Source organism: Cebus imitator, unplaced genomic scaffold, assembly GCF_001604975.1.
Source record: "Cebus imitator isolate Cc_AM_T3 unplaced genomic scaffold, Cebus_imitator-1.0 Scaffold267, whole genome shotgun sequence".
Classification (NCBI taxonomy): Eukaryota; Metazoa; Chordata; class Mammalia; order Primates; family Cebidae; genus Cebus; species Cebus imitator.
Window position 1 is genome coordinate 1,879,287 of NW_016107582.1, and position 18,489 is coordinate 1,897,775.

The 18,489-nt window shown below is 37.2% G+C and overlaps 1 protein-coding gene across 3 annotated transcripts in view; it reads left to right on the forward strand.

Moving 5' to 3' along the window:
- Window positions 1–18,489, forward strand: part of MLLT3 (MLLT3 super elongation complex subunit) — a 270,743-nt gene that overhangs the window by 230,332 nt on the left and 21,922 nt on the right. For all 3 annotated transcript variants that reach the window (XM_017500642.2, XM_017500644.2, XM_037728522.1), the window contains exons 6-7: window positions 13,957–14,032; window positions 15,771–15,900. In XM_017500642.2, the coding sequence (XP_017356131.1) occupies window positions 13,957–14,032; window positions 15,771–15,900 (206 nt within the window). The remainder of the gene's footprint in view (window positions 1–13,956; window positions 14,033–15,770; window positions 15,901–18,489) is intronic.

The following is an 18,489-nucleotide window of genomic DNA, read 5'->3' on the forward strand; positions in this document are numbered from 1 at the left end:
TTTCTTCAAATATAGAGATTCTTCTTGAATCCAGTACCTGCCCCAGTTTATTTATTTATTTGTTTTGGATGGTGTCTATTTGTTTTATGGTTAACTGCTTTTGCTAGGAGGAGTCATGATGCCTGTTTGTAGATAGCTTTGTTTCCAAAAGTGGAACTATGATTACTGAAACTTCTGTTTAGATCCATCAAGATCTACTCACTTGTTAAGAATGTTAAGCCTAACTGGAGTGAATGGGTGAGTATGTGTGAGTGTATATTTTTAAAAGGCAGATGGTTAGGAATTAGATGCTGACACGTGCCTTCCATCTAAAGTTTGTAATTCTTATATATTTCTCCCTAAGGGGAAAAATTAAATAAAAACAGGAGAATGTAAGTTTATATTGCACACTGTTTTGTTATTACTGCATAATATTGAGATTCAAATGATTAAAGTCTTACCAGACAGTAATTTAGATTTGTTTTTAAGGCTAGAGAAAATTCAAGAGATGAATCCAATGTCTTTATTCTAAACTCCAATTGTTCTCACTGTGATGATGATTTGGGGGCTTTTGAGTGACAGTGTAAATTCTGTGTTCTTTAGTTTTGTAGTATAACCTCTACATCCCAAATGTATGTTTTAGAGATGTGACTTCAGTGTATTTAGGTGTTGTGCTTCTTCAAGTTAGAGAATTTTATCAAGTTAGAGTATTTGCTTTTCAACGTCCAGCCTGTGAGAACTAGAGGTGTCATTCATTTGAAGGGAGCAGATGTTAAAGGTTCTTGCCCCTGCCTCCCTAATCCCAAACACCCTTGAAGAAGAGAAATGTTCTGTTACCCAAATAGGCATCTTTCTGATGGTGAGAAAAGGCAGTAAAAGGCAGTAAATCTGCCTTCTCATTATGAAGTGCAACAATAGATTGATTTATGAAGAAAAGCAACTGTTAGGCTTATATAAGATGTGTGCATGGAAATGCAGGTTCCTTTAGAGCCTTATAAGCAGTAGCATTCCTCCTATTCTGGGCAGGAATCTAATACTACTAATAGGCTATATGTGATTCTCAACACCACATTTTTAAGGGGGCTACACTGAGAACAAAACAAAAGAATCTACCTCCTAATATTTTCACATGAGAGCTGTCTTGTAAATGTAACATGGGTTTGGTCTTTTAGTTCATTTTCATTAAGATAGAGGGACTTCTTATAGTGGTTATGTTATTACAAACTTTTTAATAGGACTTAACATTTTAAATAGAAGTGAATGTAAGTATGGCATATTTAGACTGATTATAAACAATTTCACTTAATATTGTATAATTTTCTGTAAACACTATAAAAATAGACTCTCAAATAGAGCCACAGATAACTTCAAATTTCTAGGGGGATTATGTAAAGCATTTTGTATTGGGTTTTTAAGAAAATTTATGTGCACTTTAAAATCTTTTAAATAAGTTTGTGTTACTTCTTCTTCAATAAGGAACTCTGTTTACAGTATTTCTATTAAATGTAAAAAGTAAACTTTTAAGCTGTTAGTTTGATTTTGATCAAAAATACTGTAAAATGAAAAAATCTGGATAGTTTCTGTGTGAATTGTAATGAGACTGTCCTGTTTATTTAGCACGTATCACTCCAAAACTTGAAATCATGTGATACATTTGAGGAAGTAAATTACAGAATTAAAACTTACAGAGTTGGTATTAGAACTCATCTCTCCCTGTAAACCTGGATCCCCAATATATGTACATTTCCAAATTTTAGTAAACCAGGATACTATGTACAAGAAAAAGTTATGCTATACTTTCATATTATGTATAAGAAAACACATACAAAAACTTGAAAATTTAAAAGTAAAAGGCAAATATGAAAAGAGATCTTGTTATTTTCTTTTACTACTATGGATGGTCCTACACACATCTATGTACACATATATGTGCATACCCACACCTAAAGAACTTTGGAATTTCTTGATCTGATAGAGGAAAGAGCTCCACTATTGTAATTCTAGTGAGGAAGATATAAGGCTTATAAAGAAATAATCCTTGCAACTGTCATTAATCTTTGTTTTTACAAACTGATAATGAGAAAGTGTTGCATTTTTGACCTGGTGAAAATGACGTAGTCTTAAGTCAACACATTTTCCCCAGTGGATTTTGATTATATTGAAAGTCAAACTACCATGGATATAAGTTCTTAGCAAATAAAATAAACTCTTAATGCTACTGCCATGATAGTAAATCCAGGTTTCACATTTAATCAGGAAAATTCTGTCAGATACTCCAAAGATTAAAACTAATACTTCTTGACATCTGTGTAAATCTGTAAAGATTATGTTGGTGTCATTCAAATGCTTTATGAACATTTTAAAGTAACTCATTTTTTTAAAAGGTTAAAGTTAATAAGGAAATGTAGTTAAATGTCTTGTCAAAATAATCTCTTCAGATACATCTATGTTTTAGTTCATTTCATTTAATTGTCACGTTTATTTCTAGAATTATTCTAATTTAATACTTTTTTATAATCCAAAATATACTTGAATATTTATAATCCAATACTGAGACCTATAGTCACATATGATGTACTTTTTAGGACTTTGTTCAATTCAGTGTTGCTGTTATAAATGTTGAGAAGACAACAGTGATTTTTCCACTCTCTTAAGTTTCATGTGCCCTGCACAGGATGGTTATTTCATAAGCAACTGAATAGTTCTGACAATAATTTCAAGATCTTATTGCAAACTGACAAGTAGTGGAGTTTTGATGTCCATTGGTCAACTCCAATAACAATTAATTATGGGGCACTTCTATCAGGAAACTTTTTTCATTCTTATTTCTCTTCTATGAGCAATTACAGCTCTAAACCCTCTCACTTGTAACATTTTTCTTTCTCTGCTCATCACTCCCAAAACACACAAAAGAGAAGAAAGAGAAAAAACAGCTAAAAGATAGGTCTTTGGCATTAAGTGGTGTAGTAAAAGGCCAGTTATGAAACCCAACTTCTATACATGTGATCTTTGCTCAAAAATACTACTATGTTTATAGGGAGTATGACTATAAGTGGTCTGATTTCAGATGATTTCTCATTCTCAAAGCTCTTAACAAGGATTGTTCAGCCAGTGATCTTAGAACACATCTTACAACAACTGGATTTTTTGAAAGAGCATATGTTCTGGCTACACTAGTAGCAGCTTTTAAAGTACAAATGGTGATGAGAGATAAAAGACTTGAGGCTCTTCTGCTTAAAAGGGAGGAAGCTGAAAGAAAATTATAGCCATCCCTAAGTGTGGAAAAGGGTCTTAGGGAGAGATTTATAGGCCCTTGCTCCCCAAGGCCATTTTATTTCCTAATGAGATTTTCAATTCTCAGACAAGTAGTGGTAAGTCCAAATGACAGCATTTAATAATAACAGTGAAGATAATGATAATAATGAAGAAAGTGAATGCAATTGTAAAGACAGGTACCTCAATACAAGCCAGTTATCTTGGCATCCGTGATGGTTTTATATCTGTAAGTTGAAAATATAACAGAAATAAGGACGTTTCTTGTTTTGCTAACAGTTGAGAGGATAATTCTTAGGATCTTGCTCTATTATCAGAAAATGACGGGTATAACAATAGCTTCTGATAACATAAGAACCCAAGAGGCTAAATGTGATTCTAATCTAACATCAAATTCATTCATGTTGGCATTATGCAAATGGAGAGTATCTGCTAAAGAGAGATGTAGTCTTCTCTGTGGTTACAGCCTTGAGTAGGTGTCTAGAAATAAAGGTTGCACTCTAGTGTCCTTACCCCAGTTCCACTATGTTTTGAAAGAAAGAGCTGTCAACAGGTTATTTAAAGCATTAAATGTGTAATTGTCGTCTTGGATATTATGGGATATTATATTGAAGAGTTAGGAAAAGAGGGTAGATCACCTTTGAAGGCAAATGATTGTGCTGTGTTGCCTGATGTGCTCATTGGCCCTGTTAATCAGTACCAGTCCCAAGAGGATTAGGGCAGTTTAGAGAAGAAACTTCCCTGTTTTCCTTTATGAAACTGATTGAACTAGTGAGGTTTGTAGTCAGGATTCATTGTAATATTGATTGTACAGATGTTAGAAGCAATTGATCAGACTCATTAACTCCCCTGGGATGAAGTGTTTTGTTTTACCACTGGTTTGCTTCTGGGTGTGGATCACAAGATGTCCCTTGGGGACAGAGGATATTCCGTATATCTTCTGCAGTGACAAAACTTTGTTCCCTGACACTAATGTTATAAAAGATGTTAGTATGTTCAGAACACGGCTTTAAATTAATTGCACTTTTTCAAAGTTAATAGTTACAGTACAAAGAGCATTGGATTACAAGTCAGAAAATCCAGTTCTAATTCACCTAAGTATTACTATCCCCGGTCACTTAATCTTGCTCTGTGTTTCAGTTTTATCATCTGAAAAATTATGATAAAAAATGTGCTGTGCTATCTTAGTCAGCTTGGGCTGCCATAACAAAACACCATAGACTGATTGTCTTAAGCAAGAGGAATTTATTTCTCACAGCTTTAGAGGCTGGTAGTGCAGCAAGGAACCTGGTAAGGTCTCTCTTCCTGCCTTGCAGATGGCTGCCTTCTTGCTGTGTCCTCGCATAGTGAAAAAGAAAAGAAGCAAGCTTTCTGGTGTCTGTCCTAACAAGGACACCAGTTCCATTAAGGGAGCCCTACATTCATGATCTCATTTTAAACCTAATTACCTTCCAAAAGTCCCATCTCCAAATACTAAAACATTGGGACATTGGGGGTTAGGCCTCAATATTTTGCCTATTAATGGGAATTTCGTAAGATAGATTTCACTCATCTGATGGAGAACATTTTTCCATAATTGTTTGGCATGGATATTATATCTTTTATTTTGAGATAGAGTCTTATCTTGTTGCCCAAATGGAGTGCAGTGGTACAATCATAGCTCACTGCAGCCTCAAACTCTTGGGCTCATGGAACCCTACTGCCTTAGCCTCCCAAGTAGCTGGGACTACAGGCATGTTCCACCATGCCTGGCTAATATTTTTATTTTTTTGTAGAGATGGGGTTCTCACTATGTTGCCTAGGCTGGTCTCGAACTCCTGGCTTCAGGCAGTCTTCCTGCCTTGGCCTCCCAAAGTGCTGGGATTACAGGCATTAGCCACTGCATCTGGCCTGTTATGTTATTATTAAAAATGTATATTTAAAAATTGAGTGGATTATTTTTAGTTTCTCACAGAGGAGAAACTAAATGAGGTAAACTTTTAAGCGTTTTTTTATGTTAAACAAAAAAGCTATATAATGTGTAAGATTATTATTTTTTTTTAATGAAAGAAGGCCTAGAACTATGGGAAGAACCTACTACTTCGGTTGACCATGATGAAAATTGAACAGATAAGTAAATAATGGGTCTTATATTTGTGTTTTCTTCTTTTATTTGTATTCATCCACAGTCTTTCTGGATATTTGTGCAAAGAAAAGATCATCTTTATGGCAGGCTATAGATGTTCTGTTTCCAGGCGAGGTATACATTTATGAAAAGTATAGCAATGTGTCTGAAATAATTCCTATTTAACTAGTTATACTTTACTCTTTCCCTTTTCACTAAAGAAAGGTATATAACATTCTCCCTCCTTTTTCTTTATTTTGATTACTTTAAAGATCAAGTCACCAAAATTCTGTTCATAAATATAGTTGCTCATTAGAAAAGACAGAACTACTTTTGACATTTGTTAACTATGCAGGAAGTATGCCCTCAGTACAGGATCAGTGCCAGTTTATTCAGGCCTTCTCCTGTGATCTACCTTGTCATGTGCTTGCTTTTGAAACACTTCTAGTTGTAAATATGTGGTTTTCTTACTTGTCTTGGACAAAGTAATACTCTGTAGAAAATCCATTGCAAAATGATTTTGCACAGTCATTTAATGTTGAAGATTGCATTGCAAATCCTGGTAGGCCCATTGTTTTAGTAGTAAAGATATATCTTGTTTTAGGCAGTAGAGGAGGTGGCCTATTGTAAATAATAGTAGCAACCAAATGTTGATTAGCTACCATTAGAACAGCAGTGTGCTAAGTGTTTTTACTTTATTATATCGATGTAACATAATCACTTCTATGTGAGGTTCAGTGCCCTCACTCTATGAGCAAACTAAGGTTTAAGCAATCTTCCCAAAAATATACTAGCACGTAGTAGAATTAAGATACTTAAGCATATGTAGGCATATCTTCGAGACACTACAGGTTAGTTTCCGACAATTGCAGTGAAGCAAATAGCACAATAAAATGAGTCATGTGAAGTTTTTGGTTTCCCAGTGCATATAAAAGTTATATTTATACTATATTGTAGTCTATTAAATGTGGCAATGTACATTACCTTATTAAGATATACCTTGTTGCCAAAAATGCTTACAATTATCTGAGCCTTCAGCTAATCCTAATCTTTTTGCTGGTAGAAGGTCTCGCCTGGATGTTGATGACTACTGATCGATTGAGGTGCTGAAGGTATGAGTGGCTGTGTCAATTTTTTGAAAATAAGACAGTGAAGTTTGCTGCATGGGTTGACTCTTCCTTTCACAAAAGATTTATCTGTAGCAGATGAGGTTGTTTGATAGCGCAGTAGAATTGGACTCAATTCTTTAAAACCCTGCCACTGCTTTATCAACTCAGTTTATATAATATTCAAAATTCTTTATTGTCATTTCAACAGTGTTCCTAGCATTTTCACCAGGAGTAGATTCCCTCTCAAGAAACAACTTTCTTTGCTCATCCGTTCAAATATTATGAGATTACAGAACTGCAGTCACATCTTTAGACTCCACTTCTAATTCTCTTTCTGTTTCCACCACATCTGCAGTGACTTTCTCCACTAAAGTCTTGAGCCCCTCAAAGTTATCCATGAAGGTTGAATTCAGCTTTTTCCAAACTCCTTGTAATGTTCGTAATTTGATCTCCTCTTGTGAATCATGAATGTTCATAATGGCATCTAGAATGGCGAATCCTTTTTCCAGAAAGTTTTTTATTTACTTTGCTCAGATCCTTCAGAGGAATCACTATCTATGTTAGCTATGGCCTTACAAGATGTATTTCTTTTTTTTAATTTTTTTATTTTTTTATTTTTTGAGATGGAGTTTCACTCATGTTACCCAGGCTGGAGTGCAATGGCGCGATCTCGGCTCACCGCAACCTCCGCCTCCTGGGTTCAGGTAATTCTCCTGCCTCAGCCTCCTGAGCAGCTGGGATTACAGGCACGCACCACCATGCCCAGCTAATTTTTTGTATTTTTAGTAGAGATGGGGTTTCACCATGTTGACCAGGATGGTCTCGATCTCTTGACCTCGTGATCCACCCGCCTCGGCCTCCCAAAGTGCTGGGATTACAGGCTTGAGCCACCATGCCCGGCCTACAAGATGTATTTCTTAAATAATAAAATTGGAAAGCTGAAATTACTTTTTGATTCATGAGCTATGGAATAATGTGTTAGCAGGCATGAAATTTCCTTGTACATCTCCCTCAGAGCTTTCGAGTGACGAGGTACATTGTCAATGAGCAATAATATTTTGACAGTTATCTTTTATTCTGGGTAGTAGGTCTCAACAGTGGGCTCAAACTATTTAGTAAACCATGCTGTAAACAGATGTGCTGTCATCCAGGTTTTGTTGTTCCATTTCTATAGCAAAGGCAGAGTAGATTTAGCATAAATCTTAAGGACCCTAGGATTTTCAGAATGGTAAATGAGCATTAACTTCAAAATTTACCAGTTGCATTAGTCCCTAAAAAGAGTGGCCGGGCGCGGTGGCTCAAGCCTGTAATCCCAGCACTTTGGGAGGCCGAGACGGGTGGATCACGAGGTCAAGAGATCGAGACCATCCTGGTCAACACGGTGAAACCCCGTCTCTACTAAAAATACAAAACATTAGCTGGGCATGGTGGCGTGTGCCTGTAATCCCAGCTACTCAGGACGCTGAGGCAGGAGAATTGCCTGAACCCAGGAGGCGGAGGTTGCGGTGAGCCGAGATCGCGCCATTGCACTCCAGCCTGGGTAACAAGAGCGAAACTCTGTCCCAAAAAAAAAAAAGAGTGTCGACATGTCCTTTGAAGCTTTGAAGCCAGGCCTTGACTTCCCTCTAGCTATGAAAGCTCTAGATGGCATCTTCTTCCAGTAGAAGGCTGTTTCATCTGCATAGAAAATCTGTCTATGGTAGCCACCTTCATCAATGTTGTTAGCTAGATCTTCTGGATAACTTGCTGCAGCTTCTGTATCAGCTCTTGCTCCTTCAACTTGCACTTTTATGTTACGGAGATGGCTTATTTCCTTAAATCTCACGAACCAACCTCTGCTAGCATTAAACTTTCCATCTGAACCTTCCTCATCTCTCAGAATTTATAAAATTAAAGAGAATTAGGGACTTGCGCTGGATTAGGCTTTGGTTTAAGGGATTGTTGCGGCTGATGTGATCTTATATCCAGACCACTACAATTTTCTCTGTATCAGCAGTAAGGCTGTTTTGCCTTATCATTCATGAGTTCACTGATGTAGCACTTTTATTCAAGAACTTTTTCTTTGCATTCACAATTTGGCTGAATATTTGGTGCCAGAGGCCTAGCTTTTGGCCTGTCACCTCTTGACAACCTTTTTCACTAAGCCTAATCATTTTTAGCTTTGATTTAAAGTGAGAAATGTGGCCGGGTGTGGTGGCTGATGCCTGTCATCCAAGCACTTTGGGAGGCCGAGGTGGGTAGATCACCTGAAGTCAGGAGTTTGAAACCAGCCTGGCTAACATGGCAAAATGCCACCTCTACCAAAAATACAAAAATTAGCTTGGCATGGTGGCGCACACCTATGATCCCAGTGCCTTAGGAGGCCGAGGCAGGAGAATCACTTGAACCTGGAAGGCGGAGGTTGCAGTGAGTCGAGATTGTGCCATTGCATTCCAGCCTGGATGACAAGAGCAAAACTCCATCTCAGGAAAAAAAAAAAGGAGAAATGTGTGACTCTTCCTTTCATTTGAACATTTATAGGCTATTGTAGGATTATTTATTGGCCTAATTTCAATATTATTGTATCTCAGGGAATAGGGAGGGCCAAGGAGAAGGAGCAAGATGGGGATTGACAGGTTTGTGGAGCAGTCAGACACACACATTTATTTTGCTACATGGGTGTGGTTTGTGGTGCCGCAAAGTAATTAAAATCGTAGCATCAAAGATCACTGATCTCAGATCACCATAACAGATAGAATAATAATGAAAAAATTTGCGGTGTTGCAAGAATTTCCAGTATGTGCTGGAGAGACATGGAGTGAGCACATGTTGTTGGAAAAATGGTATGAGGAAACAAAGGATGCCTGTAGTTTTATCACTGTGGAGCATACGTACCATTTAAAGAAACTTCATGCATAGCGTTTCGTTCCCAGTAGGTCAGGTAAGTGTGTGGTTAGAGGATCAGCAAGAAGAAGTAAAACATTTTTTTAGTGAGGAGAATTTTGATATTTGAAAAACAAGTGTTATATTAGTGAGCAAGGGGAAAAAATCAGAACCTTATTGGACTTTTCTTCATTTTTGGTTTAGCATTTACACATGTGCATGCCCTCACATGCACACAGACACAAGCACATATTTAAAATGTTTCCTAGGAAATGGGGTGGGGAAAGGGGAGTATTACATCATGGCAATCCTTAAAGCCTGTGAAGATCTTCATCTAGCCCTGTTGATGATTAATTTTTTCGTGTGTAAAGCAAGTAACCTTTAGTTTATATAACCAGGATGAATAAGATGTTTAAAAAATAAAATACATAACTCACAGTGAACTACAAGTCTGTTGGTTGGACTTGATGAAATGTAAGACAGTGGCAGCTTCCTCTAGCAGCAGAGTGGCTTTCTGAGCAGTTAACACGCAGGTGAATTCTGTACTAGGCGGGTTAAGTTTGTTTAAGGTGTCTTCACCACACCATGGTTGTACATGCTTCATAAATGTTTTCATTGAGTGGCAGCTGTGTTCTTTCAGGCTGCCTCTGGATAAGTCCATTTTTTTTCTAATTTTTCTGATGTTGTATTTACTCTTATCCTTTCTTAAATTTAAAACTCTTTGAAAATTGTGTGTTTAGGGAAGAAAGGCAGACTAATAAAGAATCAGTGGCTTCATCCTGTAGTTTTCATCAGTATCTCTTGTGTAAACTTTTTAATAAATATGCCTGGATCTCCACTATCAACCTGTTAAATCAGAATCTCCTCGTATATAGGCTTCTCCCAGAGAATTCGTCTGAATATCTGTGATTATCAGTCTCTGGGTCCTCGATCAGTGGTTCTCACCAGTGTGGTTGGTCCCTGGACCTGCAGTGTCATCATTCCCTGTGATCTTGTATAAACTTCAGGCTCCTGTTCCACTCGCCCGTGTCCCTCGACCTACTGAATCCGGAACTCCTGGGTGGAACATCAGGCTGTGTTTAACAAGTCTTCCCATGGTTTTGGTTTGTTTGTTTTTGAGACGGAGTCTTGCACTGTTGCCCGGGCTGGAGTGCAGTGGCGCGATCTCAGCTCACTGCAAACTCCACCTCCCAGGTTCAAGCGATTCTCCTGCCTCAGCCCCCCAAGTAGCTGGGATACAGGCACCCACTACCATGCCTGTCTATTTTTCGTATTTTTAGTAGAGACGGGGTTTCACTATATTGGCTGGTCTCAAACACCTGACCTTGTTTGTGATCCACCCACCTCGAGATTACAGGCCTGAGACACCGAGGCCAGCCCACTGTGGTTCTATTGTCCATGTAAGTGTGAGATGCACTGCCTTAGATCATTTTAAAGGTCCCATCTCCTGCAAATGCTTGTTTTGTCCTGGCTACCAAAAGCTTTTAGGACATTGCGTTGTTGCCCACTCTTCAGCATTTTATCCTTCTTTATCCAGCTCTTTTGCTTCAAACTTTCTACTTGACTGTCCTTATACAATTAATGTCTTTTGTTGTAAACCTTCTCAAATTCTTTGTGGCAGAAGCAATGTGTTAATCATAAATAATGAATAAAAAGCCCTTTTTCCTGTTGTGTTATATTTCTTTACTATTGGTCAGTTTTTTGATGATCAGCAACTGTGGAATTATTAACCTTGTTTATGGGTAAGAAGCTAAAGGAGGCTGCCTCCTGGTTTGGTTCTGGAATTGACATGATGCTTGAGACAGATGAGTCATGTTTCATGTGGGATAGTTGGAGAGATGGCCACCATTTTCTCGTCATCCTAGCTAATGTCACTCTCAGCAAATAGCTCTGGCAGAGTGGCTCCTTTAAGTTCAATGCAGTGTGAACTAGCCAGGCAAGATGAGGAATTAGGGCTCTCTCAGCTCACTGTACGGAAACCTCCTTTTTGGCTCTCAGATGGTTTCCAAAGCTATCAAAATAATATCATTTGCAGGCACTTTTCATGGCTGAAAGGAGCAACTTGGAGAGGAAGAGGAATACTCTGCAAACCCTGGGAGAAATGTTTTACAGCTGGGCAGTGCACATAAATGCCAACTGAATGCCCTTTCAGTTGTGTTACTCACCATTGGGGCTCAGCAGTAGAAGAGCCACTCAACAGAAATGAAGAGTACCTCACAGAGCATTTGCACTTGTAAACCAACTTTTCTTTGTGGCCCACAAACAGCAATGTGTAAGACATTGTGTTACAATACTCAAGTAAGTCTTGCAGTGCTGAAGGGTTGGTAGGCCGCCTGCTGCTCATTAGAGATCCTGCCTGGCTCTTTTCCTGCAGAATGAGTGGTAGATTGCTGACACCTGCTTTCCCATTCAGACTGAGGATGTGAATTGTGTATTAGGAATGTCTGAAAGTGTTTCCTTGTGCCCAAGTTGGTAGAGCTTCGTGCTACCTTGGGAGAAGGGGGTGAAAATTCAGTGCTGGAAGGGGAGATGAAAAAAATTAGTGGTGAGAAACAAATATAAACTGAGATTTTCATGCTCATTTAGTGATTTCTGGTTGCATTCTTGGTTGTCCTCTGATTTGGTCACTTTGAAGTAAAAAGATTTGTCCTATGCATAGGAAACCCAAATATTTCTCAAATTAAGACTGTGAGCATATTAAAAATAGGATGGAAATAAATTTGGTTATAAGAGCATTACCAAGTTATCTTGAAATAAATTTGCCTTAAATATGTAATATTCAAGTGTGTTGGTATGATCGGTATCTTTGCATACTTATGCCCATGTGTCTGCTTTGCCTGTCTTTACCTGCCATAGAGTCTTTTGTAAAAACTGTGGCAGAAGGTGGAATACAGGGGCTAATGTGCTGTCTTTAGTCACAGATAAAAAGTGCCCCTTGTATGCAATGCATTATGCTGAGTACAAGGATTAGAAGCGCAAGACAGACCCCTAATTTTTCAAGTGCTGGCAGTCTACAGAGTATGTGGGGAGAAAAGACATGTCAGAGGCAGTGCAGTACTGTCGTACCTCTAGCAAGAAAACAGATGATACTTCTGCTATATTTCAGTGGTTTTGGAGAAGGTAGAGAACTGAGTGGGGTGGGTCAAGGAGAATATGGAACTTCTAGGTATTAAAGGATAAGGAGAATTCAGAGAGAGTAAGAGGTTAGGGTATGTGGGTGACACTCTTTCCCTGCCCCTAATAGGCTGTAGAATTAAAGAGAATTTACAAAAAAAAGAATGGCAGCATTTTCCCTTGACTCATTTGGACCTGTCTGGTTATTGTTGTGAATATTGGCCTCCATTTGTGAACTGTGGATGAAAAGGGTTAGGGTTGGGTCATGGCCTTGGACCGCAGTGAAATTAACTGGCTCATAATGTGATTGAACGAATAACCTTAGCCACATTACTACTGTGCTTTGACCAGTTGAATCAATCAAACATTATAGAAAGGGTAATCAAGATATCTCTTAGAAAGAGACCTGTATTTCTCTAATGACTAGTGATGATGAGCTTTTTTTTTTTTCATGTTTTTTGGCTGTAGAATTTTTTTCTTTTGAAATGCAAATCAGAACCACAATGAGATACCATCACACACCAGTTCAAACAGTGATCATAAGTCAGGAAACAATAGATGCTGAAAAGGATGTGGAGAAATAGGAACACTTTACAGTGTTGGTGAAAGTGTAAATTAGTTCAAGCATGTGGAAGACAATGTGGTGATTCCTCAAGGATCTAGAACCAGAAATACCATTTGACCCAGCAATCCCATTACTGGATAAATATCCAAAGGATTATAAATCATTCTATTATAAAGACATATGCACACATATGTTTATTGCAGCACTGTTCACAATAGCAAAGACTTGGAGCTAACCCAAATGCCCATCAATGATAGACCAGATAAAGAAAATGTGGCACATATACCATGGAATACTATGGAATAGTATGGAATACTATGCAGCCATAAAAAAGGATGAATTCATGTCCTTTTCAGGGACATGGATGAAGCTGAAAACCATCATTCTCAGAAAACTAACACCAAGCCAAACACCACATGTTCTCACTCATAAGAGGGAGTTGAACAATGAGAACACATGGATGCAGGAGGGGAACACTACACACCGGGGCCTGTTGGGGGTTAGGGGTTGGGGAGAGATAGCATTAGGAAAAATACCTAATGTAGATGACAGGTTCATGGATGCTGCAAACCACCATGGCACGTGTATACACCTATGTGACAAACCTGCATGTTCTGCACATGTATCCCAAAACTTAAAGTATGATTTAAAAAAAGAGGGAGACCTGTATAGCAGTAAACATAGGAGTGAAATCAAAGCCAGGCCCTTTTCTCATGTAACACCCAGGTGTTTATCTCTTCATTCCTGAGTTTTTATACTTGTTTCTGCATGTAATAAAAATAAGGTAGGGACAACAAAAGATAACATGACTCTCCTGTGTTAGTACTTTGACATAATGAAATTCATCATAGTTTTTGAAGAGACTGCTTTGAGCAACAATATTGTTTTCAACTTTAAATGTGTGATGTCCTGTAAATTTATTGATGGTGCCTTTTTCTTCTTCTTTAAAGTCTGAACAGCCCAGTCCTGCCAGCTCCAGCTCCAGCTCCAGCTCCAGCTTCACACCATCCCAGACCAGGCAACAAGGTATCAACATCTCCTGCAAACTAGGAGATGCTTTTCTCATAAAACACCTTAATGGGTTGATGTATCACCTATCTTCTACTGTTTTATTATTTGAATCATAAGTTGGCTTTTATACAGTTATATTTATTTCCCTTAGGAATACAATTGAGTATTATTCTGATGTATGAAGCAAGGCTCTAGAAATTCCCCTTTTTCCAGTCCCTGCCATCAGATTCTCATTGCTACCAAAGGATTATAGACACAACCCATTCCAGGGAGTTCCCAAAGGAAATACAGTAGCAAAAGCTGTATTTAAAAGGCTTTGACATAGGGGAATAGGTTTTCAATTTTCCTCCTGCATTTTTTTCTACATATTAATAGTCTTTCTTAAGGAAATGCTAATTGGCTATCCTTTGTTTTTCTCTACTCATGGTCAAGTGTTAACTTGAACTCAGAATAAAGACATTTAAACTAGAATATTTAATCATATTTTCCATTTTTGTATATGTGGAAAATCTTCAAACGTGTACTGTTTTTACATGAAAAATGCATAGATATCAAAGTAGAATTTGTGTTTTCACATATATTGAACATTGCCTTTTTCATTGACCGCACTGAATTCCTGATGGCCTTGAATGTTTTGAAAAGGATTAAATTGTTGTGTGTGTTTGGACTAAGGCTAAGCTCCAGGAAAAAATCAAATAAAAGACAGTGATTGTTTTGGCTATGCAGAGGTCTTGTTTCACTCACTTTCAAAGAAATAAGCCCACTACAAAAGCAGAAAAATTTGGATTTTGCAGAATGAGAGATTGTAGAGAGTCAAGATAGTAATATCTCATATATCTCTGTCATAGATTAGACTTTAAGAATGGTCTAATTCAGAATGAAAGTGCCTCTCTTTCTTCATTGTCTTTATAACCTCTTCTGTTAAAATTAAACTATCTATTTTTCTTCACATTTAGAGTAGTAAAGTGAAAATAAGCCACACTAATGAGTTTGTGTTTGTGTGTGTTTTCCTTTCTGTCCTGCCCTAGAATAAAATTAGAGTTTGATTTTTTTTCTTTTTCCTGTCTGATACTGGATATTGTCTTGATTTTTCTGGGTACCTGATTTATTATGTGGTCTTATTTATGTTTATACATGCTGGTATTTTGCCAGCGATTTCTTAAAAAGTAAAATGAAAATTGGCTGCTTAACATTGCTGCAATAAGACCTTGTTCCAAGATCAATATGAAGATCAGAGGTAGGATATTACACCATGGAATTGAAATACTTTATAATCTGAACTTGACTGAAATGCTTGCTTGACCTGAAATTGACCTTGAAATAAAAGGAACAGCTAAACCTTAATAGATCAAAAACTACCACACAAAGGCTGCATTGCCAAGAACAAGTTACAGCCACAGTGATTTATTAATCTCAACTTTTCAATACATGGATTAACCTAACAAAACATACTAATAGATCTTTCTTTTTCTTTTTAGGTATAATTTTTCTTAGGGAAGAAAAGTACACAGAAAAAATTTCCTAGAAAATAGAGATTCTTTAATGAACAGTTTGGGAATCTATTATGAAAACAATAATGTTTTGGCAGAGATTGAGTTTTAGAAACTATACCAAATTTGCCTTGTAAATTGTATAAATATATATGATGATGATTTTTAACCAATGTTCAGGCTAGTAAGCATTCCCGTTTCTAAAATGGCTAAGTGTGTTTGAGTACGTGTTTGATTGCCTGTGGTTCATTGTCATTACTCAGGTCCTTTAAGGTCTATAATGAAAGATCTGCATTCCGATGACAATGAGGAGGAATCGGATGAAGTGGAGGATAATGACAATGACTCTGAAATGGAGAGACCTGTAAATAGAGGAGGCAGCCGAAGTCGCAGGTGAGTGTCTTGGAAGGAAAGAGGTTGCCTGTGATGAAGTCAGACTCTCACTAGCCCTACTGGTATAATCACAGTGAAGGTGTGAAACACCAAAAACGGCAGTAGATGGTCACATTCATTTGATCCTGGGGCACCTTGGCATGCCTACCCTCGCTTTACAGGGAACTGTTTCCCCTTTTTCTCAGAAAGAGGCTTTTCCTCTAAAAATTTTATAGGAAAAAGTCATATTAGAAGTCCTTCCTTGGATGCCAAGTGGCGGGACTGACCGTTGAACTAAAATCTGTTTTCATTTGAAGAGTTTGTATAGATCTACCTCTGGAGATGTTTTCAGAATTTGAAGAAATGTGTGTTTGTAGTTAGAAATAGATAATTGGCTCTAGTGAATTATGTGTGTGACCTAATTAAAACTAGGATCACCTGTGTGTTTTCCAGAAAATAAATTCCTTGTAAGTGTGCTGACAATTAGGAGCCTTAAGTAGCTTTATTGCTGTGAGGCATAATTCCACGTTATAAGAGGGTAATTCGTGTCACTTATAATTAATAGTCACATTGAAATTGCCCTGACGATTTTATTTCTTTATCATGAGGAAAACAAATAGGCGTGCTCACTTTAATTTGTCTTGGGTGGAAAAAATACAAATCTACTTTAACTTAAAATCCAATTACATTTATAATATATTGCATTAAATCTTTTCCTGTTATCCATTACTATGTAGAAGACCCTAAGATTTAAAAAAAATGCAATCTTAACCCAAACTGGAGAGAACGTATGTTTGCTAATTGCCTATGCTTTGGTGTTCTCTGAAAAGAGCCTCCTTAGGGTATGTGGCCTATCAGATATCTCAATGACGATTTCTTAAGGTCTCTGTCTATTCAAGACGGTTTCTTATGGTCGTATTCAACACCTCTTTCTCTGCTTCTCTCTCAAACTTCACTGTCAGCATTCCTTTTAAATGGGAGGAAATAACCTCTTTATTATGACATTGCATTGGCTTATAACATTGCCTTTAGAAGTCTTTTGTCTGATAAAAAGGAAACTGGCAGGGAAAAAAGACCTGAAAATGAACTGAAACTTAAAGTAGCTTACTTATATCAACCAAAATTCTGACCACTGGCTGCTCTCAAATTTAATTGATGAAAATGTGTGACCTATTTAGATGATTTTCCAAGTTGTTATTTAGAAGACCTGGGTATTCTCTGATTAGCTTTTGCCCACCCACTTACTACTCCAACTCCTGAGTTGATGTGGTCATCATACAGGTTTGTGAGTCATTTGTTGTAGATATACATTGTTGGGGCTGCTTTTCTTGTTCCCTGCCTGACATGCGCTGTTAGCATGGCAGCGCCAGTGTAACATTTGATCTTCACTGCACTTGTGAAGTCTCAACTGTTTAATCAGTTTAAATACTCAGCCCTCCACTTCACTCAAGAAGTGTTTCAAAACAGCGCTTCAACTGAACACTTCATTAATGTAATTTAGTTAAGAAAAACAAGTTCTATCAGTTTTTGCTAAAAGGCTGTCCCAGGGTATCCTTTTCATTTCCTATCTTGTATCTTGTCTCTCTGAATGTTATAGAGCTAGAATGTGATTGCCTATTCAGAGTGAAAGAAAAGCTATCCTGATTTCTAAAACAGTTTCTGTTTCTGAGAAGCATATTACATTAGGTGCTATATAACCAGAGAGGGGGAGCAAACACTGAAGGAGGACATCTCTGAGGGAGGACCATATTCAGCACAGTAGAATAAAGAAATTGCTCCTATTCTGGATAAAAGAAAATTCCATTTACTTCTGAAAAGAAAAAATGGGGAGGAGGTGATGTTTATTCCCTTTACTTGTTTAATTTTTGAAAGATATCACTGTAGTTTTCTTTTTTAAAGAACACTTCGAATAAATTTATTCAAAATAAAAACAAAATTCGGATATTAATATTAGGTACTAAGAAAGCAAGGCTAATAGCAAAATAAATAAAATTAAAAATGATGAAGATGTTTTAAAGTCATGAATTCAAAATTCTTGGTAGAGTTAAGACAGAATTACATTAATATTTATAAACTGCAGATAGATTTGAGATTGAGTTTCTAAAAATAATGGAGGAAAATGTACAGAATATTTTGTTGCTTAGAATGTAAAGTACTGTACTTTTTAAGCATGACTCTAAAACCAGAAGATCAAAGTATATATTTAATCTACTAATGAAAGAAGCTTACATTTTATAAGAATACAATGAAATTGTTCACATCTCTGATGAGCAAAGATTCAAATGTTTGAAATTAAATTATACTTATGAGAAATTAAATTCTATTTATGAGTTCAGGGAAACAGGAGCCTATATATTGTTGCGATATTATAAGTGGTGGCAACTTTTTGGAGGACAATTTCCCAGTATTTGACTTAGCATTTTCACTGCTTGCAATTGACACTACTGCGATGGTCACCAGTGGTATGCTGAAAAATGTCCTCCCGAGATAGCGACAGCCTAATTCCTGAAACCATGAATATTAATTTATTTAGTAAAAGGGACTTTGCAAATAGATTGATTTGCATGTGGTTCAACATATGCAAATCAATAATTGTAATCCATCACATAA